Here is a 25,707-nt window from a genome sequence, read left to right as displayed (position 1 = left end):
ACTCATAAGTAGTTCATTAAGATGTAGTGAATCATTAAAACATATTAAGAAATTACACATTACTGATATATGTGTATCTACTTATATGTTATAAATTTTAATATTAAATGTATGTTCATCATCTAAATTAATGTAATCACATATTTATTACCTGTTGATGAGAATTTCTTTACTGAATGGATAAATCTTAAGTAGGTGACTCCTCTCTCTTTTTAACAGTTTCAGAGATCACTCTATATTTTATCATAGGGTTTCATTATTAACTTAGAAGAATACAGTTTTAATTCTTTCAAAGCACAGAACTGTTAAATTTCTGTGCTCACAGACAATATATGTATATGAGTATAGTGGTATGTAACACATGTCTTTACTAAATAATTAGATTTCCTATCAAGAATCAGAAATTTGAAAAAAAATATTTTCTTTAAGTTGGAAAGTGATATTTAGGACTGTAAATTTTGAATTGTCAAGTTTTTGTGTGTAATGTTTTCATTAAAAATTAACGTTATGCAATTTTAGCTTTGTGACTAAGTTTCTGATTCATTAGGAAGAGAGGGGTTCAGAAACTATCTTAATTAAAGGTCCTAACAAGGGAAGGCTCCCCTTTTGGCTGGTATGTTGGCAGCTCACAGATGGCCATGCCTCAAGTGACTGAACCTATGATGAATATCTGAGAATGTCCTTTTCATGACAACAAGTTCATATATCTCAATGTATCTCACATGCGTTTATTTCTATGCTTTCCTATCTTCTAATATGTTTATTTTAGAAAATATTTCTAAAAATATGTTTTCAATGAAAATTTGGCAAAACTGTGTGGAAAATTGTTCTTATTGGTTTTAAAATCTACACAGTTCTTATAGGTCACCAAATACATGATTTAGGGGTGAAATACATTTTATGATGTTTTGAGACATAATAATATTAAACTAAAATGATTTATAACATCATTTTATAGATTTTCCCTTTTTGTTTTTGATAAGTATTCATTAATAAAGCTTTATATTTGCTGGAGATTACCAAGATGTCTAAAGTTTTGCTCTACGTCACATTTTGGTAGGATGGAGCCAGTTAGCTGCCATGCACTGCGTTATGCTGCCAGACCTGCTGGGACTGGATAAATTCAGACCTCCTCTTCTGGAGATGTTGGCTCGAAGATGGCAAGATCGATGCTTGGAGGTAATGATGAAGTTATAAGGAAAATAAAAATACTTCAATAAACAAAAGTAATACTTATCTCATTTGTCCTATCACTTACTCATTCCATTGTGGAAAATGTAGATTCTAGAGTTCCATGTTTTTCCTCCTTTGTTTCTATAGTAAGCAGTAAACTTTCTAGCTTGTTTATTTATTTACTCTTAAAAATTTATTGAGTGTTTCATTAAAAGTTCCACATACCTTTTAGAATTATGTCTTAAGAATTGGTTTCCATAGAAAAATGCAGCCACATGACAAAGACATGTATCCATATTTAGTATAATAATAATCCCTTCCAACAAATTCCAAGTGAGTAGTCAGAGATCAATAGAAAGTCCTGTGTTCTGGTAAAGCAAGACAGTTTTGTTTTTTGTTTTTGTTTTTTTTTTTAGTTTTTTTTCGAGACAGGGTTTCTCTGTAGCTTTGGTGCCTGTCCTGGAACTAGCTCTTGTAGACCAGGCTGGCCTTGAACTCCCAGAGATCCTGCCTCTGCCTCCCGAGTGCTGGGATTAAAGGCGTGCGCCACCACCGCCTGGCAGCAAGACAGTTTTGGAATTTAAAAAGAGTTGGGTTAAATGTTAGTGAAACAATTACTAACTTTTTGACCCTGGATACTTTGCTTAGTCTATGTGGAAAACATTTTAGAGACAATAATGTAATTCTTAGGAGAACATACATGTTGCTAGGCAGTTTTGCTACATGAACATCATAGATTGTACATTTGTATACTCAATAAATTACTGTGATGTCATTCAGATATGATTTGATAGGACCGCTGTATTTCTGGCTTTTTGTTGGCTGAAGCATCCTAATACTTTTAAGATATTTGCTTGGTCTGGTCTCTGTTGACTCAACTTCAAACAGAACTGAAGTATAGTAAAGTTTTCATTGAATAATTTTTTAGTTCCCTTTAAAAGACAGTATATTTATAAAGAATGTTTTACTTAAACTCTTCTTTAGATGAGGCTGAATTTTTTCTTAAGCCATAAATAGTTAATAAATTGAATAAATTGATTAGTACTTTGCTTAAAAATAGACTAGCGTTTTTGGGTTTATGTCTGTGGTATTTTTGTTAAAAACCCTGAAATTAAAACGCAAAATACAAAGGTTGCATAGCCAATTGAAAGAAAAATTGATATGATTTTGAAAAATGACTCCCTCTATATAACCTGAAAGAGGTTACACAGGAATCTATTTATCCATTTTGTTTGTGTCTAGGTATATGTGAATCATGTGGATTTATACCTATTGGATTATATAAAAGATCAATGCTTGAGGCAATGTTGATATGATAAAGTAGATAACAAATAGTAAAAAGGCTTGGTGAAATGTAAATTTCAAATCAAGAAATAATATTTTGAAGACCTCTGTCATCTCTCTGGCCTGTTGACTCAAACATTATTTCCCGTGAATAGCTTTAATGTATTTGGCTGCCTTCATCCCCTTCCCTTAGCTCCAACCAAAATTGTCATATTTAAAGAATTTACTAGATAAGGTTAAGTTTTTTTGGGGTATTGGGGAAAACAATTTACTGCTCCTAACATTGATTTTCTTTAACAATAATAGTTACTTGGAAATTTAATAATTAAAGATGCTGTTTTACAATATAAGAACACTTTAGAAAATCAAATTTTAAACATAAAGTTGATTAGATATCTTTCCATTAGTTTAAAAATATTTTTGAATGAAAGCATCTTGGATCATGTGTAAAATGCTATCATTTAATTTCATCGTTCCAAGCTACTCACTTTCTTATTTGATTTGTATGTTTTTTCTCATGTAAATAAATATGCTTTCTATGTTTTCTGATTTTTATATTACTATAAACTTTCTGGTTTGTGGCCGTCACTTCACCAACTGACATGCTTTTTGTCATTTGTTTCTGTGATTCTCTTAGGTGAGAGAGGCGGCGCAGGCCCTGCTTCTAGCAGAGCTGAGAAGAATTGAGCAGGCAGGACGAAAAGAAACGATTGATACCTGGGCTCCTTATTTACCTCAATATATGGACCATGTCATATCACGTAAGAGTTTTCATGCTTTTCTGGAAAACTTGGGAGGATTCTGAGTACCAGTCTCAGAAGTGTTCATGCTTTGTGACATGAACAAAAGTGAGAGGAAGGGATGCTTAAACCCCAGTCTTTCTGATTTGAGTCTTGGTATTTTAGAGTATGACAGTTTAAATGAGCATGATAAAGCAAATATCAAAATATCCACTAATGACCTGACTGTTTGTGATGCTAATCCCTACTGATAAAAGCAATCCCTACTCTATTTAACCCTAACTCTTTCCTCTGCATGTTGTTTTGTTGACCTTGTGGTTTCTACTTGGTCCGTATTGATCTTGTGTTATGAAGTGCAGACACTTTTTAACATTACATTGATACTTGAAAAAACAGAGATTTAGTAAAGTTACACCTGTGCACAATGGGAAAAGAGAAAATTAGCAAGAATTGTGGCAGGTGAGTCTTTCAAATAACTTTGATTTGAACAAATTGGGAAAATTATTGTCCTTTTGGGAACTGTTGAAAATACAGCCTTTTTACTCATGCTATTAGGTTAAATTCATTGGGAAAAAGGTTGTATTTGTTAGCATAATTTTTCTCTCTGGTAAAAATGTTTGTCTTCAGTTTACTAAAGTATTCATTTTTCCAAAAATGTTAATTAAAATTTTATTTTGATTTATGTTACAAGCTAGCTTCAGTTTTTATTTTATTTTGATTTATGTTACAAGCTAGCTTCAGTTTTTAACATAAAGTCTTAGTTAAACTTTAAAAAACGTTTTACTATGAAATTAGGCCCGGAGTTTACAGTCTTCCCCACTGTCAGTTGTTGGTGTAGTTAAGTACTTACCCGCATCGTGCCCACCCCACACGTTATTCTAGCAGCACATGCCCTGTTGAAGAGGCGAGGCGAAAGGAATTCTTAAACGTTGTTAACTGTTAGAGCTGACTTGGTTGCCAGATCAGCCTGTGTTGACCTGTGCTGTTTAATTAGGCATGTGACCTGGGGGACTCTGCTAGAGTTTATTGGCCTCAATCTTTTCAGTTAAAAATCAAGATGATAAAGGTTTTATAGAGTTGTAATGGGTATGGAGTGAGCTGACCCTTGTTGAGATTGGTACCTAGCTCACAGTGAGCACTATTGATTTGTTGAGTAAATAAATACTTGAGACAAGTGTGGTCACGTTCACATGACTAACACATCAGGGGCATAACAATTCTAATTAAAACTCATCTGAGTACCTCCATATTTACTGAGTGAATGTAAAACATTTTACACAAAAGTAGATTAAGTCAAAACAACAACATCAACAATAGCAAAAATTAAAACAAACAACAACAGAAGCAAACCCTCCAAATCTAGGAACTCAGCCTAATTTCAGAATTTCCTTTCTGCCTCCTGTCTGCCGTGGTGTGAGCAGCTCAGCTCCACCATGCCTCCTTGCTATATCTGATTGGCATTCCTGAAGCCAGCAGCTAATAGACTTTCCTTCCTTAAGAAAAAATAATTTAGGACCTCTAACATACATTTACTTTTTAAAGATAGTAGGCTTAAAATTCTTTTGACAATTTTTATGTAGAAAATTTAGGCCTAGGGACTGTAGTTTAGTGGTAGAGTGCTTGCGTAACAAAAGGACAAAATAAAAAATTTAAAAGTAAGTTTCCAGAATATACAAACAAGAAAAAAAGAAAGGAAGAAAAGAAAAGAAAAAAAGAAAGGAAGAAAAGAAAGAAAAAAAGAAAAGCAAAAAAAAAAACCACCTTTGGAATATTTGAATAAGTAATCTAAGTAATCTCAAACATGCTCCCTGTTCCTGATGTGAGCCTTAATATTAGAAAGTAGATTCTGATGGTTCACTGTGACATAAACCTTGCTGAATAAAACTTCCTCAAGGGTCTGGGAAGATGGCTTGGTTGGTTAAGCGCTTTCCATACAAGCATGAGGACCTGGTGTACCATTGTAATCCTCTCCCTGGAAAAGCAGGGAATAGGGCATCCTTGGTGCACCAACCAAATCGGTGAGCCCCATATTTAGTGAGAAAGCTTGTCAGAAAGATAATGTGAAGATCTATTCAGGAAGATGCCTCTCTTTGTTCTCTGCCCTCAGCAAAGGGGCCCACACACATTTATATATACAATTTAAATAAGTTATAAATAAATAAACATGTGAAGTTATTTGTAATTTTGTATATATATATTCATATACATAATTAATTTTTAAAATAATCTTCACAATTGAGGACAAACTATGAGTGAGGTACTCAAGAGTAGCCTGAAGGTCATTCTACACAATAGCAAGTCACTGTAGATTCTTTTAAGAGGAAAATTGCATTAAAAAATATAAAAGCAAATCAGAAATGTCTTTTTCAAGACATCTTTATTTAGCTGCCACAAAAAGGGAAATGGAAACCAGATATAAATGTGGGCAAGTCGAGCGAAAGAAGTTTCCAAGGCCCGATAAGTGATTGCATTTAAAGAGCTAAGAAAAGAACCAGAAGGGATCTATGAAGCAAGAAAACCAAAGCAAACATGCAAAAATATTCCCAACACATGACCTTCTTTCTTATTGTATAACTGACCTCGTGAAACATTTTGTAATACATGCTCATTCTACAGAATACAGATCTTCTAGAACATTTCAGTAGGAAATTGCAGGCTCTGGTCTTGAGGGGGAGACTCAGATGGAGAAAGGCAAACAGTGAAATGTAGGGAGTCATACCTTCCTACAGGACGGCAAGCTGCCATTTCTACCAGCCCATTGGCACTCTACAGATCCCTTCGGAGTCTTTAAGCCCTATAGCCGGGAAATTGCTAGTGTTTTAAAATCAGACTGTTAATGACGCTGAAGAAGATGTTACCTATGATTGGCTCTGTCATCTGAAATTTAAATGCTTAGTTTCGAGTTACAATTTTAGAATTTGTTGTTTACCTCAAGAATTACAATAAATCACGAGGTAGTGGTGGTGCATGCCTTTAATCCCAGCACTCGAGAGGCAGAGGCAGGTGGATCTCTGTGAGTTCGAGGCCAGCCTGGCCTACAAGAGCTAGTTCCAGGACAGGCTCCAAAGCTACAGAGAAACCCTGTCTCAAAAAACCAAAAATAACAACAAAAAGAATTACAATAAATCACTGTTTAAACAAAACACTTTGATTCATATATAGTTAAACTACTAGACTGATATTTAGTTCTACCAACAATCCACATAGGATAAATTAAATTAAATTCTGATATAAAGTAAAAAAAAGAACAACTAAGAAAAACGTTAAAAATTAGTACTGAGTTGTACTATTGACAGTTTGGAAAAAGAGATAGCATTATTTGTTGTATCTATTTTATTTTGCTCCTAGAAAGAAGAGAATGGCTTTGCTACAAATTAAAGGTGTAATATAGCCACGAATTATGCCCCAGAGCAGTGGTAGAAATGCATGTGCTATGAGGTATCTGTTAGTGGGTCCAGGGAGGATAATGTAAACAAAGAGTATTAATGATCACAATTGTTTAGAAACTTTCTCTATATCAGATTTTTGCTTAGTACTTGCAAAGTTGATTTTTAAATTTTTTTAAATTTATTTTTTTATTTTTTGGTCTGAGGCAGGTTTCTCTGTAAAATAGTCCTAGCTGTCCTGGAACTCACTCTGTAGACCAGGCTGGCCTTGAACTCAAAGATGCACCTGCCTCTGCTTCCTGAGTGCTGGGATTAAAGACATGTGCCACCACCATCCAACTTTTTTTCTTCTTCTTCTTCTTCTGTTTTTTTAAATTGTATTTCTATGTATATTGTTGTTTTGCCTGCGTGTATATCTGTGTGAGAGTGTAGGATCCCCTGGAACTAGAGTTACAGACAGTTGTGAGCTGCCATGTGGGTGCTGGAAATTGAACCTGGGTTTTTTGTAAGAGCAGCCAGTACTCTTGACCCCTAGCCATCCCTCCAGCTCAGGTCTGTACCTTTAATTTAACCAGTTTGATAACCTGGTAAAGTAGATACTGTTGTTGTTACACCCTGCATTTTGTTTTCTTTCACATGAGGTAATAGGCTAAGGATCTGAAAATTTGTCTGAAGTTCCTTCCGGCACTTAAGTGACTGCTAGACCACAAAACTCACTTTTCTTACCCTCTGTTTATTCTACCTGGCTTACTCCAGCATCCTGAGATCTTAGCTGAGGGTATATAAGTAAGAATAAATAGACTAGTCAGTTGGCTTGCCTGCTACTGCTGTAAAATGATGTCTTTCCCAGTCATGTGTAACTGTAGCACAAAATGAAGCAGAAAAATAACTGTTAGAAAAGTACTCTCTGGTATTTTTCATTATTGTTTAAGTATAGAGTAATTTGCTCCTAATTAAGTTTAAATTTTTCCTGTTTTGTAATTAAATCCTTTTTACTTGAGTATACTATTTGAGTACCTCAAAAATTATGTGAATGCTGGATTACCTAAAATTTGAATGTTATCTCCTATTGTGATTGTGTGTGTGTGCAAGAATAAATAGACATACATTCTACTAAATGTAACTGAAACACCACACATTATCAACTTTTGATTCAATATGCTAATCAATTCTGGAACTCTAATGCTGAGTGTCGAATTAGTTTTACTTTTTTATTGAGAGCTTTCTGTTTTAATAAAAGGGAATCAAGCCAAAGGAATAGGGATTCTGGACGTATTAAAGGAGAAGAAAGCATTTAACAAATGAGGAATGACCACATAGGGCTGGCGAACAGATTTTCTGTCCTAGGGGATCAAAGGTTACAGAGCCAGCTGGTGGACAGCCCACACCTGCTGTCCACCTGCTTGTAGTGAAGCCTCTTCCACCACTGCTGCCAGTGTTTGTGGAGGTGACCCCCACTGCGGGTTTAAAGGGTGTTTGACAAACAGAACCTATTCCTGGCATGTGCATCTTAGTCACTGAAATCTAGAACATGTTAGACAGTCTATCTGGAAAGTACACCACACACCAGCAATTGTCTTATAATTTAACCATTCTACGTATTTAAAGATATGTAATAATTACACGAGCGATATTGCAAATGCCTAAGTTATGCCTGGTTATTGTAGAAGAATGCCTTTATTAATTATTTTTCTGAAATCCAGAAAGCGTTCTTCTTGGAGAGCTCTTGGATTGTGATAACCTCTTATCTTTGAGATCCAGGTTAAGTAGCTAGCAGCTTCAGCTAAGTTCACTGTCAGGAAGGGATTGGACTGAGACTAAAAACCATGCCAACTGGCCATGTTGATAATACTCTCTGTATTTTATATAGGTATGGTGTATAATAGACCACTAAAAAGCTTCTTGCAGGAAACGATGGGCTAGGCTTGGTGCTCTTCTTGGGGTTCCTGAGAGCAGTAGTGGTGCTTCTGCAGAGCACCCGTTACAGTAGAAGATACAAGTGGTGGTCCCAGGCAGGCAGCCCTTCTATCCCAGCTCTTGTCTGTACTTTTCCTTTCCCTATCCTGCTGCTTCAGCACTCATTTAAATTTCTGTTTCTGGGGATCCTGGTAGTAGACTAGCAGACACTGGGAAAGAAGAAGCATCAGCAGCCTGCCTTAACCGATAGCCACACATTTTCATAAGACCGCAAAGTTCTCAGCTCTTGAATGGCATGAGACTTTTGTTGTAAGTGATATAGTTTTGCCCTAAACCAATCAGGAATCATTGTTTCATCCTTTGTAAATATCAAAAAATATGTAAAGTTCTGCTTCCGACTTTTTGGTAAGAAATTTAAGGATACTTATACTGTTTCCCATCCTAATACTAAATACAACATACATTCTGCAACACTGACGTATGGGAATATTGTACAGCTTTTCTGAGTCATCACTGGTTTGCTGGGTATCACTTTTTATGTTCTAGTGCTTCTATATAGAATTCTAATAATTTTACTAAAAGGGGATTAATTTTATTTCTTTGAATCTTTTAAATCATGGTGTAGATAAAGATAAATGTTGCCTGAGATTTATTCTGAATTAAAGATGTTTATCAGAACCTACTTTTACATATTTCTTACTTGTGACATTCTACATGTAGCATTTTGATAATTGACTTTTTTATGAGGTCAAGCACCTGCTGTTTATGAAATATGCCCACATTTGTCCTCCATTCCAGTCGCTGACTTCTCTGAAGTAAATGCTGATGGGTCCTGATTTCTTCTGGCCTGTAATACAGTTTGACCTTAAGGGGCATTAGGTCACAGGCGTAATTATTTCTCCTACATTGTATTCTGCTTCCTCACAGTGCTCATCTCTTCCAGCTTCAAAAACATCAGATATAAAATTCACTATCATATAAATGAAAAATCTCTCCTGATGTGTAGCTGCTGTGATTTTAGACACTTCTGGACAACCTACTATTAATTTGTAAGGTTGTCTTCTCCGGTATTGATAGAAAAATGTGTGATATATTGTGTTTAATACATATTGATATTATCAGAAAGCTCAATCCTTTGTTCTTTTCGAGCCCCTGCTTTTTTAACTTCCTTTTTGTTAGATTGCCTGGATCAGGCTCCTCTTTTACTCAATCATGAAAACAATAGGATTTCTTTGTTCAACAAAAGACACTGTTAGAAAATGTTTGGGTTTGACTTCCAAAAAACCATACTGTAATATCTCTTCTTAACCTGGAATTAAGTTTCATTTCTGGTAATTATAAAGTAGAGTCACTCTGGGCACAAATGTGGATGAACCAACAATAGGCTTGAAGCTAAGAGGGTGGTGTATGTGCCACATGCATAGAAAGTGTAGCTGGTAAACTGTCCCTAATACTAGTGTGTTCTCCAGTGGGCAGATAATGCCAGAATTGGTGGTGGGAAGAAGGCAGGAGAGACTAGAAAGGGGTTTGACACACGTGATTTAATTGAATCTGGCTCCAGCTCTCAAGGGCGTTAAACTACACGGCCTTCCTCTCCTTCCCTTTCTCCTTTCTATTTTCCCTCTTTCCTTTACATTTTTCTTCCATGTTTGGAAATTTCAGAGATAACCATGTTAGGGGAATGATTTTTCTGGATACTGAAAAATTCTCCAAATTACTAAATAGATGCTCAGGATATTTTTATGAATCTGTTTTGGTTGAAATAGTTTTAAAAACATTTTCTCTATGCAGAGGCTGTCATTTTAGACCATATTGTGGAGTGACTACTGCCTCCTTGTTGTCACAGGCAACCTCTTGATGAAGACACCCTAGGTTGTTGTGCCTCTTACATTTCATGTTTTATTTCTTAGAACTTTCCCTTCTTTGTCTTGTTGTTGTTGCTTAGTAAATGTGTTGAATTTTTATTGCCATTGAGCTGTTTTGTTTCACTCCTAATGGCCTCTTTCCTGGTTTCTGATTGGCATCTGCACTACTGTGGAAATTAGGAAGCCAGGTCATCTAGCTTATTCTAGTTCAGTATCCGGTAAGAGTGAGTTGGCCAAGAATGAAAGCTGCCAGATGGCAAGGCACCTGACAGAGCTTTAGAGTAAGTGCCTTGTGGGGCTCTCACTCTATGCCTGCTGGGGTCACCTTTTTTTGTTGTTATTGTTGTTATTTTTTTGTTTGTTTGTTTTATGGCATTCTGGCACCTTTCTTTTTAAGCAATAATATACTAGTTAAAATTAGTGAAATAAAGGGACAATTATTTGGTTAAATACCTCTTATAATTTCTGTTTTGTAAATCATTTGCGATTAAAGGGCATGCTTCTTTTAGGACCATCTGAAGAAACTGTAGTCATTGTATACTGAGTTCTTATGTATGAGCCCCTCTTATGTACTGGGAGGCAGAAATCTTTTATGTTCAGATAAACTATATTTATTCAAAGTACACTATATTGCATTTGCTTACAGTGTTTCCTTGGGAATTGGATATTTGTTCCTCATTTTTCTTCTAGAATGTCATAGGAGTTGAGCTTAATTTTAAACACCCTAGACTGATCTTGTATTTAGCAACAATAAATGATTCTTCTTATCTTTGTTTGGCCACCAACCCAATGGAATTTCTACTTAAAGAGCTATAGCTTTCTAAAAGAATATCCTATTGATTTGAAATTATTTTTTAGGCATTATTTAATATTTTTGTGATTTTCCTTTTATGTATTCAGTAGTCTTGGGAGCTACAGTAGTAAAATAGCCAGTTAAAAATGAAAGCATTTTTGTGTAGGTTGGATATCCAGACTTAGTTTAAGCAATATAAGAGAAACTGTGTAATCAGTGATGTGGTCTGAGAACTTGCCAGCATTAGTTGTGTGAGTGCACGCTTCTGAGGATCAACACTGTCCACTCTGCCATCAAGAGTCCAGGCTGTGTTTTGATCCCTGTAGAGCAGTGTGTAGAGCAGTGTACAGCACCCGCTAGTGTGGGCCTCCTTGCATGTCTCTCTCTATCTCATTCCATTTGGGCCTTTTCTGTAGAGCTATTGGACTCGAAGGGCTTACAATAATTTTGGTAATTTCCTTCTTTTTCTTTTTCACAAGTCTGTCACATGTCTGCCACTGTCTCTGTTTCTTCAATGCAATGCAACCAAATTTTTTCCAGATCTGCAGTCTATATTCAGACACGTGGGAGGAGTTCCTGACTTTCTGTGAGATTCGTGTGCATGTTTACTGCTGGCTGTAAGCATGGAAGCACTTAAGCCTGTGGGGGCTATTTTATAAAAGAGAACCACTCACTCAGCCTTTGATACATTCTTTTTTTTAAAGTGATATTTAAATGGAAATGCCTGGTAATATCTTCGGCTGGGTTTCTAGTGGCCTTTGTGATAATAAATGAGCTAATATCACTCACTACAAAGAAGATGGTATTGATTTGTCTTATCATTTTCTTGCTCATTTGCAGAAGACAAAAATTTATAATGCTGTTTGAAATAAAGACTTTCCTGTGGACACTGGAACATGTTTTTCTAATAAAGCAAGTATAAATTTTGAAGGAGAATGGTCCCTTTAGGTTCATATATCTGAATATTTGGTCCCCAGTTGGTGGAACTGTTTTTGGAAGAATTAGGAGGTATGACCTTATGGAAGGAGGTGTGCCCCAGGTAGTGGGCTGTGAGCTTTCAAAAGTCAACACCATTTTCAGTTAGTTCTCTCTGGCTGCCTCCTACTTGTGAGGATGGCTGTCAGCTACTTTGTAGTATTAAGGGCGGCGGGGCTGCGTCCCCAGCACCCCGGCTGCCTGGCTAGCTTATGCCCGAAATAACAACACACAAACTGTATTCATTTAATCACTGTTTGGCCCATTTCTATCTAGCCTCTTCTAGGCTAATTATCACATATTAATTTAGCCCATTTCTAATCGTCTGTGTAGCGCCCCTAGGTGCGCTTACTGGGAAGATTCTAGCCTATGTCCATCCTGGGTCGGAGCTTCATCGTGTGCGTCTGCCTGGGAGCTGGGAGCATGGCGTCTCTCTGAGGCATCTGCTCCCGAGAGGAGAGCTGTGGAGTCTGAGCTCACTTCCTCTTCCTCCCAGCGTTCTGTTCTGTTTACTCCTCCCACCTATCTTCTAACCAATGAGGGCCAAGCAGTTTCTTTTTATTTAACCAATGACCTTCCTCCATCACTACTTCTTTAGCATCATGCCTGCTGCCATGTTTTCTGTCATGATTATTATAATAGCTAATGGCAGCTTTTGTTCTAGTATTACTTACACATTGTGGGATTAAAGTTCTCCAATTACTCTAAATACCTTTTCCTAAAATCTTTCCATCCTTCTCCCGCTGCTTTTTAAATACAGTATTCTGTCCTTTATTATTCTCTAGAGATGTTGCTCTATTGACTTGGTGCCTTTATTTATTAAACATGTTTTGATATGAATATGTATTAAAGCTTCATTGTACATGACATTTGCAGACACTGTTAATATTTTTAGCACTTCTAGCACACAAATGTAATGAAAAAAATTTCTCTTTGTTTGAACACCCGAATTGACCCCAGCGAGATTGAGATTGATCTGGTTTCTTTCAGCCTGTTAAATGCCAATCCAGTCATCTGTAACAGTACTTAGGATTTTTGTAATTTTCTTGTACATGTTTTCTGTTTCTTCTATAAAACTTACCCCTCAAAGATTTTGTTTGCTTGATTAAGAGATGAAAACAATCACAATCACCTCCTGCTATTGTTTGTTTTAAAAACTTGTCCCACAGTCGATGTCAAGTCTGTAGGCATGCTTCCCTTTTATAATGCTGTGGAGGGACTTTATAGTTTACTGCAAAAGATGGTGAGACTTACATTTAAAATGTTCTTAGACTAAAGATCATCCAGCTTGAAGAACAGATGTGGAAGAAGGTGGATGGTTCTTCATTCCCAAACATTTCTAATAATTTAAAACATGATTAAACTCCATCTTTGGGGCTGGGGAGATGACTTAACCATTTAAAAGTACCCAGTCTTCTAGTTGCTAATAAAGAGACTGGAGTTTGGTTTCCATCACCCACATCAGGTCACATCTCTAACTCCAGCTCCAGGGAATTCCCATGCCCTTGCCTTTTCATGGCACTTCACTTATTTGTGCAAATCTTCTTCTTTCTCTCTCACATACTCACACATGCTCATATACTTAAAAACAACAAAAAATAAACAATTCATAAAGGATTCCCTTAAAATCGATATCTGTTTAGTAATTAAGTGTAATTAGATAACTATGCATAGCTTGTAGATGCAAAGATATAAATTAGCTTATTTTTAATTATTGTAATATCTCAGACATGAAGAAGGCCTTTCTTACTCATTGGTAGGATGTGTCTAGAATAGATTACTAAGATTTTAAAACCTTTTTCTTTTTTTGAAACAGACTCGCACTAAATAGCCCCTGCTAACCTCAAATTTGCTATGTAGAACAGTCTGACCTCAAACACATCAAGATCCACCTGCCTTTGCCCTCCGCTCTCCACGGTGGTGTGATTAAAGGCACGTGTCACTCTATCTAGCCAAAATAGTTTTTCTTTAATTAAAAAATTGTCTCCCCTTAAGTAAGGTTTTGTTTTCAAACAAAATCTGTGGTGATCAGAGACACAAACTAGAGGGTGACTGGATGACGTAAACTAGAGAGTGGCTGGATGACGTAAACTAGAGGGGGACTGGATGACGTAAACTGGAGGGTGACTGGATGATGTAAACTAGAGGGGGACTGGATGATGTAAACTGGGGGGGTAACTAGATGATGTAGCATTCATAGTCTTAAGCTATCATGGCTTTTCATATTCTTAGGGCCACTTTCATAAACTACTTAAGGTCACCCATAGGTGACCAGGTGTCTCCTGTTTTTAAAATAGGACTCCTGTGAGTCTGAGATGTCCCAAGCATTCTCATGAGAGTATGGAACTCATATGCAATAGGGATGCTCTAGCATGGTGGTTCTCAGAGGAAAGGTGAGACAGGAGGATGAAGTTTGGAAGATGATAGTGGCATCCTGATTTCATCCTCTGTCACTTGTCTGCTTTTTCGTTATAATTTCCAAGCAGATAATGATATCTTGGAATTAAAATGGCATTTTCACAGGACTTTTCTTAGGTTGGGTTTGAATTTGCAGGACCAGATTACTGAGTCGAATAATGGCCATTTTACTACTGTAGCTCCCAAGACTATTGAATATATAAAAGGAAAATCTCAAGAATATTAAATAATGCCTCAAAAATAGATGGGATATTCTTTTAAATAGATATAGCTCTTTAAGTAGAAATTATATTGGGTTGGTGGCCAAACACAGATAAGCAGATAAGCAGAATCATTTATAATTTCTCAATACAAGATCAGTCTAGGGTGTTTAAAATTAAGCTCAATTCCTGTGACATTCTAGAAGGAGAAGGAAGAGCAAATACCCAATCTTTTAGCCTCTGCAGCGCCTTCTGAAACTGTTTGCTCTATTCACTAATACCATCTTGTTTTAAGAGTCAGTTTTGCTCTATTCACTAATACCATCTTGTTCTAAGCGTTGGTTCTCTGCATCACACACATGCCACAGCAGTGTATTTGCTTATGCTAACAGTGTAGAAGCGAGTGCTGGTGTAGAGACAGCACAAACCTTGTTATTTGTAGACACCTGCTTACTGAAGTTCGTTGTCGTGCAGATTAACTTTGGTTCCTTTGTGACTGCTATGGTTGTGTACTATCTTTTGGGCAATACGTTCTTACTTCTTTTTTTTTTTCTTTCGAGACAGGGTTTCTCCTTAGCTTCCCGGCCACGTTCTTACTTCTTACCCAGCAAATAGAGCTCCCTTCACAGAGCTGCATGGTAGTCTATACCCACTGGCTTGGCTTGTCATCATGGGCTCGACATGCAGTCTGAAAAGCTGTTTCCTGGACACACAAAACATTTTTGACTGTCCTACATAGTTTGATATATGTTTCATTATTTTAATTTAAGGTGTGCCAACCTTTCAGATATGGTTTATCCATTCGTGGCTTTGAAGCTTTTTTCTAATATATAATACTATGATTTTATAATTCTACTATAGTCATCTTTTAATAGCCATAATCAAGTTTGACAAACTCCTATAACAGTCACTTTTTTATTCCTTTGACTTAGTTGTTTGGGTGATGGTTAAGTCAGTTCATTTGTATAACTTTCTCCAAGATTTGTTAAGTATAGAGAAGTTTTTTTCTCTTTTTTCCCCCCTATATTAAGTTGATTTGTATGCCTTTCTAAGAAGCACATTGCTTGAACTTTGTTTATTATTTTGCCTATTAAGTATTTAAAGTAAATTTAATAGACTTTGTTTTGGATTAAGTTTATTGTTGAAGAATTCTCTTTTTTATTTACTTTAAACTTCATTTGTTTCTGTGTGTGTGTGTGTGTGTGTGTGTGTGTGTGTGTAGTTATGTACATGAAGTCAGGTGCCTGAAGAGTCCAGAAAAGGGCCGGGCGGTGGTGGCGCACGCCTTTAATCCCAGCACTCGGGAGGCAGAGGCAGGCGGATCTCTGTGAGTTCGAGGCCAGCCTGGTCTACAGAACTAGTTCCAGGACAGGCTCCAAAAACCACAGAGAAACCCTGTCTCGAAAAACCAAAAAAAAAAAAAAAAAAAGAGTCCAGAAAAGGGTATTGAATTCCCTGTAGCTGGAGTTTCAGACAATTGCAGGCAATCATGTGGGTTCTAGGAATCAAACTCAGGTCCTCTTGACAGCCAAACAACGTCAGCATTTATTGTCATTTGTTCTCTTGATCTTGGCCATTTTCTCACTGGGGTAATAGGAAATATTAGATTTGTCTTATTTATATTTCTCTAATTGCTCAATATCATGAAAACTTTCTGAGATATTTCTTGGCCATTTCTATTTTGTCTGGACTAACACTAAAAAAAGAAACATCAGAATTAAAGGACATTATATATCAAATGGACCTAAAAATATCTATTCACTATTCTACTCAAACACCAAAGAATATACATTCTTCTTAGATGGCTATGAAAGCTTCTCTGGGAAAGAAAAGAAATCTTAACAAATTCAGAAAAATTGAAATAGGTCCGTGAAGCCCATCTAATTACAATGCAATACACTTGAAATCAATAGAAAATTTGTTTCTAGTAATTACATAAACTCATGGATTTAAGACAACATCATAACAGAACAATGAAATGGTAGGAAAAATCAAAGAATTCTTGGGATGAGATGAAAATGGAAACACAATGCAGCCAAGCCTGTGGAAGACATTAAAGGAGGTCCTAAGGGAAATTTATAGCTCTAAAATCATGCTTTAAAAAGTCAGGAAGAAAACAAATAAATGACTTACTTAACAACTCAGGAATCTGGAAAAGAAAGAATAAACCAAACCTAAATCTAGTAGATGGCAAGAAGTAAAAATCAGGCTACAGATTAGTGAAATGGAAACAAAATAATTAAGAATCAATATTCTAAGAGCTGATTCTTGCAGAAGATAAACAAGACCCTTGGTTTAACTAACCAAAAGCAAAAAAGATGACTCAAATTGGCAGAATCAGAATGAACAGGTAAACATTACAAACGTCAAAGAAATTCAGAATATTATAAAGCAGTTATTGCCAGGCAGTGGCGACACATGCCTTTAATCCCATCACTCTGGAGGCAGAGGCAGGTGGATATCTGAGTTTGAGGCCAGCCTTATCTACTCTACAAGGTACGTTCCTGCCAGGGCTGTTATACAGAGAAGCCCTGTCTTGATAAACAAAAACAAAACAAAACAAAAAAGGACAAATTTTTAGATTCATCCAAACCATGGAATTTAAACCAAGGAAAGAATGACAGCCTTAACAGTCCCACAGGAACTGTAGAGATCAAACAGTAATAAGCAGTTTTTCAACTAAAATAAAACAAAACAATAATAGCAAGAAATGAAACAGTAATAAGCAGCCTTCCAAATAAAATAAAATATCAAGAGATCAAACAAATAAGTAATAAGCAACTAAAATAAAACAAAAAATATCCAGAAGACAGCCCAGGGCAAAATGGATTCACAGTAGAACTCTACCAGACTTTTAAAGAAGACCCACAGATCTATTTAAGATAGAAAATTAAATGTAATAGAAAAATAAAATTTCTATTTTCACAAAAAAGGAATCCTTTTCTACAAAGTCATTATTAGTCTAATACTAAAGTCAGGTAAAGACACTAACATCAAAAAAGAAAACTACAGGTCAATATCCCTGGTGAACATAGATGCAGAAATCCTTAATATAATAGTTGCATATTTGTTACAGGCATATATCAAAAGGATCTTTCATCAGCATTAAGTAGACTTAACCTAAAGATAAAGTGATGGTTCATGTAGTAAGTCAGTAAATGCAATAAATTGTATATATGAATTAAAGACAAAAACCACACGAGTATCTTGATAGAAGCAGAAATAAAAAAATCCAACATTCCTTCATGATAAAATTCCCAGAGAGAATAGGATTGGAGGTAACACACCTCAACATAACCAAGGTTATAGATGATAAATCCGTAACCAATATCTTGCCGAATGGAGATCTCCAAGCATTTCTATTAAAAACAGGACTCCTACTATCTCCACTCCTTTTCAGAATAGTGACTGAAACACTAACCAGTACCATAAGACAAGAGTAGGAAATTAAAGCAAAAAAGAGGAAAGTCAAATGAAATTATTACTGTTTGCAGAATACATATATTATATAGAACAGATTACAAATATTTTACCAGAAAACTTCTAGAAATGACCAACAGTTTCAGCAAACAGAATCAAGCTACCTAATCCACTTACACAAATCAGTAGCTTTTCTATACACTAACACAAACATTGTGAGCATGAGATTGTGAACATACTCCTATTCACAACAGCCTCAAAGAAAATGAAATGTATTCGTTTCAGTCACAAACTTAACCAGTAAAAACTTTCTCTGACAAAAAGAGATTGAGAAAGCCATTAGAAAATACATTTCCCATGTTCATGGATTGGTGAAATTAATATTGTGGAAATAACCATTTTATCTAAAGCTTTTTGTAGATTCAGTGCAATCCTAGTCTAAATCCTCATCTTACTCCTTACAGATGTAGAAAATAACTATCCTAAAATTCATTAGGAACCACAAGTGAATCTGTTATCCCAGATAGTCATGCAATAATGGAGGCATTGTTATTCCAGATTGACTATTGAGCTATATAGTAATAAAAAACCGTAGCGCCGGCACAAAAACTGCCATGTCGGCCAATAGAAAAAAAATAGAAGTTCCAAACATAAGTGCAGGTAGCTATAGCTATCTGGTATTTGACAAAGACATCAAAACCATGCATCAGAGAAAAGACAGTGTCTTCAGCTAATGGTGAATGAAATTAGAACCCTATGTTTCATCATATTGGAAAATTAAGTCCAAATGGATCAAAGACATTGATGTGATACCTGAAATGCAGAACTTCTAGAAGAAAACATAGGTGTAGAAAAGACCTTTCAAAAGAGGACCACATCTGCCCAGCAACTGAGGACAAATTTGACAAGTGTGACGTGAAAAGCTAAGAACCATCTGTACAGCAAAGGGAACAGCTGAACCAAAAGGAAGCCCACATAGTGGGAGGGACGCTAGGCCAGCTATACATGTGACAAAGGATTCAACAAACAAGGGGGAAATTGGCTCAATTAGAAAGATGGACTTGGATCTGAACAGAGACTCCTCAAGGAAAGCAATTAAAATGCCATTGTCTTTTTATGAATGACTTATTTTACTTTAGTGAAATATCATCCAAAATCCCCCTGTGTTGTAGAATGGTTCAGGCTTTTGGATGAGTATGTATATAATTATGTGCACACAATCATTGCATTCATTCATTCATTCATTAATATTTACTTTGATTCCATCAAGTAGAAGTGTGTACTTGCTACCGTATGTATTTTTTCTATGAACTAGGTATTCACTATCTCTACAATCCTGCTTTTAATCATTTTGGAAGTATATTGAAAAGAATTTCAGGACTAAAGGTTAATTCTGTTTTTTATTTTTTTTAAAGAAACCATTATATTTTCTGTAACAGCCATGCTATTTTACATCCCTACCAGTAATGATCAGAAAACTAATTTCTTCATTTTAGACCACCTCCCTTTAAATATCACTTGTCTTAAGAGGCATAAAGTGCTATTGAGGCTTTGATTTCTATTTTCCTAATTACTAGTCATGTTGAACATCTTTTCATGTGTTTGTTGGCCACTTATATATCTTCTTTGAAAGTATTTTTTGTGTTCATTACTCACTTTAAATTTTGTTGGTTTATTGCTGTTGCATTTTAACAATTTTTGTTTTACACATGTAGCTCTAGCTGTCTTGGAACTCTCTCTATATACTTGGATGACCTTGAAGTTGCAGTAATACTTTTGCCTTTGCTGGGATCACATATCACACATAATACTCATCTAAGAATTATATCAGATTATTAAAAATAGTCTATCTCTTTTCATATATTCCTTTCTCAGTCATGACTGTCAGTGCACAGGTGGTTTGTAACTGGAGGCTTCTCTCCGCTTGCCAGTTCCTGAATATCCACTCTGAGACCTAATATTAACTACAGACTATTTGGCCGATGGCTCAGGCTTATTACTAACTAGCTTTCACATCTTAAATTAATCTATTTCTATTAATCTCTATATTGCCACATGGCCATGACGTTATCTCACATCTTGCTTCTCCAGTGGCTGCTGGCCTCTCTCTGACTCTGCCTTCTTTTTCCCTGTATCTTTGCTTGGATTTCCCATATGACTCTATTTTGCCTGGCTATTGGCCAAATAAGCTTCTTTATTAACCAATGGTAATTAAACATATTCACAGAATACAGAAAGGCATCACACAAACAGGTTACCTATTGCATGTTCTTTCAATATCATATCCAAGAAATCATTGTCATATTTCATGCTATCAAGCTTTCCTCTTGTTTTCTTCTAGAATCTTTATAGTATTAGGTCTTAGTATTTCGATATTTGAGTCATTTGAATTTATATGCGATATAAATTCAGAATTCAACTTAAACTCTTGCTTGTAGATACTATCTAGTTTTCCAAGCATATTTTTTGAAGTGAACTATTCAGTCTTCTACACCTCTTTTAACTTAACATCATTATATATATTTGGTATTTGATACATATTTTTGTTATGTTTGGCCTTTTAAATTGACATTTTGGTTGAATGGCATTCTGGTTTTGATTATTCTTTGGTATTATGTATAAGATGGCAGTAAATAAACCCATTCATGTTTTCATTTTTTGATAGTCTATATTAAGTGTATTCCCATAAGTGAAACTTTTGGCTTGATTGCTTTGCACTGTCAACAGTGGACTATGTGAGGCTTTGTCTTCTGGCATCTTTATAGCTGAACACTTTTTTAAACTCTCAGAATCATATCTGTGATAAATGAGAAATGAAATAGTATTTTTTCATTTTTAATTTTTGTTAAAAATTAACTCAGTATGCTTTCATTTGAGCCTTATGAATTTGTTCTTATGTACCAGTTCTTTCTATAATAGTTTTGAGTACTTCTGTACCTATGTTTAAAACATTATTTAGTTTATGATATTCTTTTATTTTGCTTATGAGCTCATAAGCATATATAGCTAAAGAGGACGAGTGATGGCCAGCCCCAAAAAGGCCCAGCAGGTAAATCTCTTGTTGGTCATACATGAAGACCCAAGTGTAAGCACAGAAACACATGTAATTAAGGAAGAAATTAAGCATTTTCACAGAGTTGTCTGTGATCTGCACAGTGTGTTGTGGCATGCACGCCCACATAACTGACACTCATGCATGTGCGTGCGCACAGACACACACACAATTAAGACAAATTACAAAAATATGTGGCTGTCTAATTTAAAGATATTTTGTTTTTCTTTGCAGAATAGAAATCAAAAATTAATTTTATATCTTCATTTTCTATTGAAGTATCCTGGTAATGAGCGTGCTTGTCTGCTCAGTCATTATTCTTTTTGTAACTTTGTTTTGCAAGTTAATTCTTAAAGAGCTCCTCCAGAGGCAGCGATGAGTGCTGCCTTAGTTAATTTAACTTTTCATTCTCCTCTAAATCATGCGTTAGATATGAATAGCTTTTAAAATGAATTGTGAGATTTAATTAGTGTAGTGTAGGAGAATAATAGCATGCTCCTATAGCTGCCCTGTGCTCGCTCCAGAGCAGGAGTTTGATGTCTGCAGTCGTTTGAATCCACTCTGTTATCCTTCCAGACTGAGTTAACTCTTATTTCACAAACGTCTTTAGTTCGCTTCCTCGGAGGCTTACCACTTTACTAGTTTCTTTATATACATCTAAGAGGATGCATTTATGTTTTATGACATAATCTATGTCATTGTGATCTGAAGCTACTCAGTCTTCATACAAATAAATACACATAAGTATTCCATTGATAATATCTTCTTGGGACTAAGACACAATTTTAATTTTTATATTGCTTGATTAGCTTATATTCATTGTTTACAAAAATTATATGTTTTGGTATTGTATTTTTTGTCCCCAGATGACCTGGCATCAAGTCATTACTGTTGGCAAATACTGACCTTGTTGCTCTGTTGTTTTATCATTCTGTCATTTGCCCAGAGTATCTCAATTCATTTGGCACTGGTGTCCATTGGCCTGGCCTCATTTATTAAAGTAGCATTCTACTGTTTCGTGGCACATGCTCTGCATACATTTTATGTTCTTCCTACCTTCCTCCTAGGGTTAGCATGTCTGTAAGGGACCCAGTACAGTGTAGTTTATAGTGATATTTTATCTGTATTTTAATAAATTAAGCTTTCCTGAAGCTCAGAGAGTAAAACAGCTGCACTGATCAGGCTGTGGTGACACACACCTTTAATCCCAGTAGCCACAGTAGTTTGCCATAGAAACAGGGCAGTACTGGTGCATGCCTTTAATTTCAGCACTAGAGAGATATTTAAGACAGGATGAGACAACTCTCACAGTCTCATTCTGAGATTCCTAGAGGCAAGATCACCATTTCAGACCGAGGTAGAGTTAAGAGCCAGAGTCTGGCTGTTTTGCTTTTCTGGTCTTCAGGTTGAACCCTAATATCTGTCTCTGAGTTTTTATTAATTGTGGTTGGTTGATTTTACTCTTAGCTCTTTGGGGCCCACTACCCAGCTCCCAAATAAGTACACAGATACTTACTCTTACTTATGAGTGCATAACCTTAGCTTGGCTTGTTTTACCCAGACTTTCTTAAATTATTCCGTCTATGTTTTGCCTCTGGGCTTTTACCTTTGTTCTATATGTCTTTCTTTCCTTCTTACTCCACGCTGACTGTGTTACTGGGTGACTGGTTCCTACATTTTCCTCTTCTTCCTCTTCTCTCTTCTTCTATTTATTCTCTCTTCCTGGAAACCCCTCCCTATCTTTCCCCTGCCTAGTTATTGGCCATTCAGCTCTTTATTAGACCAGTCAGGTGTTTTAGACAGGGAAAGTAACAAGCATAAATAAATGTAACACATCTTCAACTAATATTCCACAAGAGTAGAGCTTTTAGTAGGGCTACTGGAGACAGCAGTCTGGATGTGCTGTGCTTGCTGCTCCTGGGTTCACAGATTATATAGATTCCTCAGTGGACAGAATTGAGAAACATTAATAGCTCATTCTCATTTTTTTCATAACTTGACATTCTCATTCTTTATGTCTGCCTGCCATATGTCCTCTGTTCCCCTTTCCTCTTTCTCCTCTCTCCTTGCTATCCTACTTAACATAAACCTGACTTCATGTGAATGTTTTCTTTTTTTATTCACACAAGGATTCTTTCTAGCCCTCTCCTTTTGCTTATTCATAGTTTCTTTTTTCTGAATAGGGCTAATCTGTCTCTCATTATCTATGGTAGATTTGCTTGTTTTTCTCAACCTTAGTTGACTTTATGTAATTTAGAATTTTTAATGTATACTTTGTGAAAACCAGCTAACACTAGGGTGCAGTATTTGCGTACAGTTGTTTTATTTTGGTCTGTATTTTTGTATTATCTAGTCTTTTGGCCTATTTCTGGAGTCCTTAGTTCAGTGTCTTCTATGTTTCCATTTTTTTCTGTGATCTTATGTAAAGAGATTTGTAAGAGTGTACACCTTATCCTAATTTTCCTAGCATTCTGGTTAATTCGTCATTTTAAGCAATTTATTTAATAAAATTTACTCAGTCATCCTTAGATCTTTAGAGTGCAACCCATTAGTAGATTTTAGTATCGGCTATCAAAGTTTGATAGAGAACCTTCCCCACCTTTTCACACTTTCTACTACGTATGAACCTTCTATTATCCCAACCTCAGCGCTGTGATAAACTCAGTACCTTCATTCATATTTGGCTGTAGTATAACATCTTACTGTTCTTTATCTTGTTTCTAAGTGGTTAGACACAAAGATACAAAGCAGTCTTTCTGGGTTGCTAGAAACCATTGGTTTTATTGGTTGTTTCTCAGAGACTTTTAGGTTGTTTTCCCAAAGTAGCTTCTGGCCATAAACCCAAACTGAATTCAGGAACTCTGCTGATAACCAGAAAGAGAACGGAGAGGCCTACTATTTGATCTCAGGTATTACGCTCTTAAGAGTCTACTGTCAGTGCACAGTTACCAACTTTAGCACCTTTTCAATTATGTGTATTAATGCTCCTACTCTTTTTACTCCACTGGAGTCAGGTGGGTGCCTTATACTTATCATACTTATCATGATGGCACAGGCCTTTAATCTCAGCACTGGGAGGCAGAGTGAAATGGTTATCTATAAATTCAAGACTTCTTGGAATACATAGTGAGTTTCAGGCCAGCCAAGGCTACATAGTAAGATTCTGCAAACAACAGCGAAAACAAGTTTATTCCTTTTCTAACTGTGTTAGAATTCTCAAGAGGAACAGAACTAATACAGTGAATCTATATGTATATTAAAATGGGATTTATTACAGTGGTTTACATGCTGTGGTCTGGCTAGTTGAACAATGTCTGTGTCCCAGCAGAAAGGCTTCGTATCTGAGAGTTGTTCAGTCCACGAGGCTAGATGTCTCGGTCAGTCTTCAGTACATGTTGCAAATCTGAAGAAGTAGGTCCTAATATCAGTGAAGGAATTCCTCAGCAGCAGATAGATGTACTTGCCAAAGAAGGTGAGTGCTAGAAAGGAAAAAGCAAAGTCTTCTTTCTATGCCCTTTTTGTGTGCTGACACTTGACGGTGTGGACCAGATTTAATGTGGGTCTTCTGACCACCAGTGATCCAGGTTTAGGGTTGCTTCTTTCAACTTCAGTTAATCCAATTGAAAAAAATCCCTCACAGGTGTGCCCATCTGCTTACCTTATAGGCAATTCCAGAGGTAGTTAAGTTGACAACCAAGATTAGCCATCACATTGCCTCCCATCTTCTGTTAGTAACGTATTTCTCACTCTCTTTTGGGCTCCAACATCTGGTGTCTTGTTAGCTTCATTCTCCACCTGTCGCCATTATTACCTTCCTGCTGCCCCGTTGTCTTTATTGTGCTGCTCTGTCTTCTTCACTCAAGGTCATTCCATGAAAGGTTTTATATACCCTTCCTTCTCAAATGTGAATTTTCTTCACTCAGTGTCCTTCTCTGATACATTTACATATGTCACACTCATGTGAATTTTATTCACTCAGTGTTCAAGACATAAATCACACGTTTCTACACATTTTTAAATCTTCATTAGTACTGTTGCTATCAGGTTCTCTTGTAAAGAGTTCCTGTATTTCTCTTTTTAATTTTGTTCCCTTTGCTTAGTAAACCAGTATCCCCCCTATAAATTGAATTAAATGAATGGATTAATTTTCTCGCCTTTTATATTGCCTCTTTTCAGAAAACAATATAGAAAAGTGATTTTTCTAACTTTTAAAAAAGTATTTGCGCTTCAAATGAAAACTTCTGTAAACTATGCATATGCCTCTTCATGCACTTACACAACCACTTAATGAGGTAACAATGAGGATCTCTGGCTAGGAAAAAGTATGATTTCAAAATTATTGGCTCATCATCACATCCATTCACAAATGTTTCTTCGTATTAATCTCAACACAGGTGAAGGTATTCTGCACATCCCTGTAAGTGGAGACTGCTACATTTCCCAACTGCTCAGACCTGAATAATGGCACAAAAACCATGTTAATT

The 25,707-nt window shown here is 36.0% G+C and overlaps 1 protein-coding gene across 2 annotated transcripts in view; it reads left to right on the top strand.

Annotated features, from left to right (window-relative positions):
- Positions 1-25,707, top strand: part of LOC121438786 (WD repeat-containing protein 7) — a 280,932-nt gene that overhangs the window by 86,784 nt on the left and 168,441 nt on the right. For both annotated transcript variants that reach the window (XM_041639215.1, XM_041639214.1), the window contains 2 exons: positions 1,061-1,179; positions 3,095-3,218. In XM_041639215.1, coding sequence (XP_041495149.1) covers positions 1,061-1,179; positions 3,095-3,218 — 243 coding nt within the window. The remainder of the gene's footprint in view (positions 1-1,060; positions 1,180-3,094; positions 3,219-25,707) is intronic.

The sequence above is a fragment of the Microtus oregoni genome, unplaced genomic scaffold (genome assembly GCF_018167655.1).
Source record: "Microtus oregoni isolate MIOR12 unplaced genomic scaffold, Mior012 000057F_ref0000458, whole genome shotgun sequence".
NCBI classification, from domain to species: domain Eukaryota; kingdom Metazoa; phylum Chordata; class Mammalia; order Rodentia; family Cricetidae; genus Microtus; species Microtus oregoni.
This window is presented reverse-complemented; position numbering and strand designations above follow the sequence as displayed.